At 28.7% G+C, this 7,500-nt stretch overlaps 1 protein-coding gene across 1 annotated transcript in view; it reads right to left on the bottom strand.

Moving 5' to 3' along the window:
* LOC137657340 (probable G-protein coupled receptor CG31760) overlaps positions 1 to 7,500 on the bottom strand; it is a 271,566-nt gene that overhangs the window by 37,944 nt on the left and 226,122 nt on the right. The window contains exons 6-7 of the mRNA XM_068391675.1: positions 7,283 to 7,351; positions 1,784 to 1,893 (exon numbers count right to left, since the gene is read on the bottom strand). Coding sequence (XP_068247776.1) covers positions 1,784 to 1,893; positions 7,283 to 7,351 — 179 coding nt within the window. The remainder of the gene's footprint in view (positions 1 to 1,783; positions 1,894 to 7,282; positions 7,352 to 7,500) is intronic.

The raw sequence follows: 7,500 nt of genomic DNA, 5'->3' as shown, positions 1-7,500 counted from the left end.
GTCACATTACTGTACACGCACCATACAGTATTCTATTTCCATATCAAACATTCCCCTTTGTCCTTTGAGAATCTGAGAGAAGAAGATCTCTGTAATCTTCCACTGTCTTGGGTTAGAGTTCTCTTGCTTGAGGGTACACTCGGGCATACTATTCTATCTTGTTTCTCTTCCTCTTGTTTTGTTAAAGTTTTTATAGTTTATATAGATATATATTTTCATGTTACTGCTCTAAAAATATTTTATTTTTCCTTGTTTCTTTTCCTCACTGGGATATTTTCCCTGTTGGAGACCCTAGGCTTATAGCAGTCTGCTTTTCCATCAAGGGTTTACCTTAGCTATTAATAATAATAATAATAATAATAATAATAATAATAATAATAATAATATCTACAAACATGGCGATCATCATATCGAAGCTACTAATCTCATCTTTAAGACTCCATTGTTATTCTTGATCTGCCTATTCTCCTCTCTCGTATGTGGGTGTGGGTGTGGATAAACATTTCAACTATAATCTTGGTGTGGGTATGGATAGAAATTTAACCTAATAGCTTATTGTGGGTGTGGGTTATGGATAAAAATCTAAACTACAAGCTTATTGTGGGTATATGTTCATCATCCTATTCTCCTCTTTCGTATGTGGGTGTTTGTGTGGATAAACATTTAAACTATTAGCTTAGTGTGGGTGTGGTTATGGATAAAAATCTAAACTACAAGCTTATTGTGGTTGCATGTTCATATTCTCCTCTCTCGTATGTGGGTGTTTGTGTGGATAAACATTTAAACTATTAGCTTAGTGTGGGTGTGGGTATGGATAAAAATCTGAACTACTTACTTAGTGTGGGTACATGTTCATCATCCTTTTCTCCTCTTTCGTATGTGGGTGTTTGTGTGGATAAACATTTAAGCTATTAGCTTAGTGTGGGTGTGGGTATGGATAAAAATCTAAACTACAAGCTTATTGTGGGTACATGTTCATATTCATATTCTCCTCTTTCGTATGTGGGTGTTTGTGTGGATAAACATTTAAACTTTTAGCTTAGTGTGGGTGTGGGAATGGATAAAAATCTAAACTACAAGCTTAGTGTGGGTACATGTTCATCTTCCTATTCGCCTCTCTCGTATGTGGGCGCGGATAATTTGGATAAACATTTAAATTATTAGCTTAGTGTGGGTGTGGGCATGGATAAAAAATCTAAACTACAAGCTTATTGTGGGTACATGTTCATATTCATATTCTCCTCTTTCGTATGTGGGTGTTTGTGTGGATAAACATTTAAACTTTTAGCTTAGTGTGGGTGTGGGAATGGATAAAAATCTAAACTACAAGCTTAGTGTGGGTACATGTTCATCTTCCTATTCGCCTCTCTCGTATGTGGGCGCGGATAATTTGGATAAACATTTAAATTATTAGCTTAGTGTGGGTGTGGGCATGGATAAAAAATCTAAACTACAAGCTTAGTGTGGGTACATGTTCATCTACCTATTCTCCTCTCTCGTATGTGGGCGTGAGTGTATGTGGGGTGTGTGGATAACCATTTAAAACTATTAGCTCAGTGTGGGTACATGAGTTGTTCAATTAGTGCTCAATTTATTGATATTAGCCAGGACAAGAGGTAAAATTTCACTGAAAAAAAAGAAAAAAAAAAAAACATCAAAACAACGATCATGACACGGACAACCAATTGATCCCTCTCTCTCTCTCTCTCTCTCTCTCTCTCTCTCTCTCTCTCTCTCTCTCTCTCTCTCTCTCTCTCTCTCTCTCTCTCTCCTCAGCACTTACCTCCATGTCTTGAGCATAAGGGCACCATATGAAAGGGAGAAGCCGACTTCTCTCAGCCATACGCGTAACGTACAGGTTATAATGGTGGGGATTGGGTACAGCACCAGAGTCTGGAAAGAAGATAAATAAGTTGAAAATAAGCTGGAAATAAGATGGAAAGAAACACAGAAGAATAATCACATTTAATTGGAAGTAAAATCAAGAAAATATTCTGAAAGTCTTATTTTTTTTTTTATTCTTTGTATGAAGTCATTCTTGATTAAACTTGATATATTATGAAATATATATATATATATATATATATATATATATATATATATATTATATATATATATATATATATATATATATATATAATATATATATATATATATATATATATAATATATATATATATATATATATATATATATATATATATATATATATATATATATATATATATATTTATGTTTTTACAAATCTGGAAAGAAGACACATAAGTGAAAATAAGACGGAAAGAAACAAACAAGAATAATTACATTTAATGGGAAATAAATCCAAAAAAATATTCTGAAAGTCTTTTTTTTTTTTATTCTTTGTTTGAGGTCATTCTTGATAAAACTTAATATGTTAGAAAAAAAAATATATATTTTAAGTAATTCTTCAAAACTCTGGAAAGAAGAAAAAATAAGCTGAAAATAAGATGGAAAGAAACAAACAAGAATAATTACTTTTATTTGGAAATAAAATCAAGAAAACATTCTGAAAGCCCTTTTTTTTAATTCTTTGAGGCCATTCTCGATTAAACTTAATATATTATGAAAAAAAAAAATTATATTTCAAGTTTTTACAAATCTGGAAAGAAGACAAATAAGTGAAAATAAGGCGGAAAGGAAAACACAAGAATAATTACATTTAATGGGAAATAAATCCAAAAAAATATTCGGAAAGTATTTTTTTTATTCTTTGTTTGAGGTCATTCTTGATAAAACTTAATATGTTAGAAAAAAATATATATTTTAAGTAATTCTTCAAAACTCTGGTAAGAAAAGAAAATAAGCTGTAAATAAGATAGAAAGAAACACACAAGAATTATTACATTTATTTGGAAATAAAATCAAGAAAACATTCTTTTTTTTTTTAATTCTTTGAGGTCATTCTTGATTAAACTTGATATGTTATGAAAAAGAAAATTATATTTTAAGTTTTTACAAATCTGGTAAGAAGACAAAATAAGCTGAAAATAAGATGGACTGAAATACACAAGAATAATTACAATTAATGGGAAATAAAATCAAGGAAATATTTTGAAAGTCTTTTTTTTATTCTTTGTTTGAGATCATTCTTGTATCATATTAATGATGGGAAAGATATATATTTAAAGTTTAAAAAATCTGGGAAAAAGACAAATAAGATGAAAATAAGATGGAAAGAAACACATAAGAATAATTACATTTAATTGGAAATAAATCCAAGAAAATAACTGAAAGTCTTTTTTTTTTCTTTTAAATTCTTTGTTTAATTGTAATATGTTAAGAAAAATATACATTTCAAGTAAACTTTTACTAATTTATTTTCTTATTCTAAATTCGTAGACATGAAAGTATTTTATATTTAAAAAAAATAGATTCCTTACAATGGTTTTAAATCTGTTAAATCTAGAAGTATATAAAAAATAATCTTTCAAGAAAAAATAATCGAAAGAAATGAAATAGTTTCAAGAATGAAATCAAAAGCTTCTCATGTGTGACTGAGATGTATAATATTAAAAACGTAAATTATTCACGTTAAAGTTAATTATTCATTTTAGACTGACTTTCTATCAGTAACTGCGTTGAGTCCCGAACCTTTGCAAATGTAGTTTAAACATTAAAATAAAATAAATAAATAACCTTGAAAATATGGGCAAAATTCGAAATGTTACATAAAAAACTTATCGTAATTACGAGCCTATAGAAAATTGTTCGCCCTTATAACTTTGAAAAATAGGAGAAGACAGAATAAAATGGTTGGTCCTTAAAAGTTGGAAAAATACTCTTTCCCTCAAGGAAAAAATAGGGGAAAACAACTATTCTTCGTAAGGGAAAAAATAAGGGAAAATCTGAGGAAAAATTCTTTAGATGTGAACGCATCAAGAAAAACTTTTCCATCGTAACTTAGATTAGATCAAGAAGTCTCAGGAGAGGAAAAAAAAAAAAAAAAAAAAAAAAAAAAAAAAAAAAAAAAAAAAAAAAAAAAAAAAAAAAAAAAAAAAAAAACTCATTGAAGACTTACTAAAAATCAATAAATTCAACAATATGTTGTTTGAATCTACAAATGAAATAACAAATAAAGTCTGACGATTGGATTTCCGGAAAATAAACTTAATGCGATCGAAAAAAAGAATAAATTAAACATAATTCAAGAGAGGAAATCTAATGTTAAAGATTTTATAGTTTATATTGGAAATATTTATTTCAATGTTGTTACTGTTCTTTAAATATTTTACTATTCCTTGTTTCCTTTCCTCACTGGGCTACTTTTCCTGTTGGAGCCCCTGGGCTTATAGCATCGTGATTTCCGACTAGGGTTGTAGCTTAGCAAATAATAATAATAAAAATAATAATGATGATAATAATAATAATAATGATAATAATAATAAATTAATAATAATGATAATAATAATAAATTAATAATAATGATAACAAAAAGAGAACTTTTAAACACTGGCCTATAACGTTTGATTAATAAATTAATAACAATAAAATCTATTAAAAAACTCATTCTCCCATTTGGGAAAAAATGATCGACTTAACACCAAATGCTAAACATAAATTAAATTGCTAAATAAATTGAAAGAAGATTCAGGGACTACAAAATAACATGAAATTAAATCATAAAAATATAATTAAATAAACTAATTTACACAACTAACAAAATTAAGAAAACATTTCATAGCTTTCTATACTAAACAACCAAGAGGAATTATTACTTTGAAGAAGGAAAAAAAAGAAAAAAAAGAAAGAAAAAAAAAAACTCCGATGTGCTTAAATGTTTATGAAAAAATTTCATAGCAAATGAATTAAGGGAAACAGTTTGACCTAAAACTTGAGAAAGCAGAATTTCAAAACCAAGTAGATTTTTCTTCATGGAGAAATAATTTTACCCACAGCAGTTTTAAAAGGTTTAAAGGACACTCATGAATGGCAGAGGCAACGGACAGTGACATTGCCCTATAGAGCAGGACAATGCCCTAGAGACTGACCATATATACATATGATCAGCTCCCAAGCCCTCCCCCCCCCTCCATACAAGCTAGGAACAAGGAGAGCCAGGCAATGGCTGCTAATGACTCAGCAGATAGACAGAAAGACTCCTCAAAATCCCCCCTCCTTAGCTCACAAGGATGGTGAGATTGCAGCGACCAAAGAAACCATCGAGTTTGAGCGGGACTCGAACCCCAGCCTGGCGTTCACCAGTCAGGAACGTATGTCAGGATGCCAGAAAACTTTAAATTAATCAATCAGTTAGGGACGTTACCACATCGGCCACAACAACTGTACACCATTTTAAATAAACAATTAAATGGTCAAGTCGATGCTTCAAGTTATCTATAAATGGCATTGCAATTCGCTAAGAATGAATTGATATGAGTCCAGTATTATCCAGTGGAAAAGTATTATACACTGAAAGAGTATTATTCATGAAAAAGTATTATTCACTGAAAAAGTATCACCCATTGGAAAAGTATTACTTACTGAAAGAGTAATATCCATTAAAAAGTATTATCCCCTGAAAGAGTATTATCCACTAAAAAAGTATTATCCCTTAAAAATAATTATCCCCTTAAAATTATTATCCCCTAAAAAAGTATTATCCTTTGAAGAAGTATTATCGACTCAAAAAGTATTATCCCCTGAAAAAGTATTATCCATTGAAAGAGTATTATCCCCAGAAAAATTATTATCCACTCAAAAAAGTATCATCTATTGAAAAATTATTTTTCACTGGAATAAGACTTCCATTTTTTATCATAAAACGATTGACAAAAAAAAAAAAAAAAAAAAAGAATAAAGGACTGAATAACATAAGTAATATACACAATAACACAAATCAAGAAATAAATTGAACTTCAAATAATCTAAAAATAAGCAAAACAAAACCACAACGACTTTCAAATATAAAACAGAAAAACGAGACAAAAATAAATATAAAACAACAGAGGAAAAAAAGGAATATATTTTTCCCGTTCAAGATATATATTTTTTCTCTCCCAGAAGTAATGAGATGGTTCATAAGCCGAAGGCTTTTTCTTATTCACTGGAAAAAAGAGAGATTCTTCATTATTCACTCGGACAGACTCCATTTATCTGTTAGGACAGAAAATTTCACCTGTCCACGGTTTTTTCATTTCGTCATTGAGATGATGATAATTAAAACAATGGCTACTACTTTTAATAGCCTACTACTACTACTAATACCACTATTACTACTACTACTACTACTACTACTACTACTACTACCACTACTATATATATCAAGAAAATAATAACGATATATTAGTAATATACTAACAATAATAGAAATTGAAATTATTAAAAGCACGGGCTACTATTAGTAAAACTACTACTACATATATCAAGAAAAATAATAACAGTATAAATATTAGTAATACACTAACGATAATAAAAATGGACTATAAAAGCAAGGGCTACTACTACTACTACTACTACTACCACTACTACTACTACTAATATACACATCAACAAAATAATAACAATATGAATATTAATACACTAACAATAAAAAAAAATTGATGATAATAAAAGTAAGTGGTATTAATAATTTCAATAATAACAATAATGATAATAATTATAATAATAATAATAATAATAAAAAATATTAATAATAACAATAATAATAATAATTATTATAACAACAACAACAACAACAACAACAATAATAATAATAATAATAATAATAATAATAATAATAATAATAATAATAATAATAATAGTTGAAATAGAAATATCTGATCATGGAAATAAAATAATAGGACGTTTCAAATTGTAACACAAAAATGTTAATAAAAACAAAATTGAGTTACATCCAGAATACAATTACAGGTATTATCTCAGAGAATAAGAAATGCAAACAAAACATAGCTTTTATCATAATCACTGGCACGTGGCTCTACCCTCCTCCCCTTCAAAAAAAAAAAAAAAAAAAAAAAAAAAAAAAAAAAAAAAAAAAAAAAAAAAGAAAAAAAAAAAAAAAAAAACACACACTACAGTAAATATACTGTTCATCTCCATTTCAAAAATTCTCAGAAAAGAAAAATAAAAAGAACACTTAACTATACTCTCCCTACTTAAGAAAACACTAAAATATTCAATAAAAAAAAGAAAAAAAAAGAAAAAAAAAAAAAAACACGATCGTTTCCGAGTTGGCCCGAAAAAAATCCTCTTCAACCCCATAATGGAACGCCAATAAAAACAAGCTCTCAGTCAATAAAGAAGGGCCGCCCTCAGTCCTTACCGTGCAGTAGATGAAAAACGCCCCTAGAATGATCATGCGGAGGAGGGCGGGGCTGGCAGCTCGAACAACCTGGGAGGAAAGAAAAAAAAAATAATTGATGTAAATTCCGGAGAAAATGGACGTTCATGGTGAACTGGTATGTGTCTTTTATGGGGTATTTGAAAAGGGGTGCTATAAGAATCTTTTAAAGCTTAGTTCATTCGTATGGATTATAAAAT

The sequence above is a fragment of the Palaemon carinicauda genome, chromosome 18 (genome assembly GCF_036898095.1).
Source record: "Palaemon carinicauda isolate YSFRI2023 chromosome 18, ASM3689809v2, whole genome shotgun sequence".
Lineage (NCBI taxonomy): Eukaryota > Metazoa > Arthropoda > Malacostraca > Decapoda > Palaemonidae > Palaemon > Palaemon carinicauda.
The sequence above is the reverse complement of the archived record's forward strand: the minus strand, read 5'-3'. Positions and strand labels throughout refer to the sequence as shown.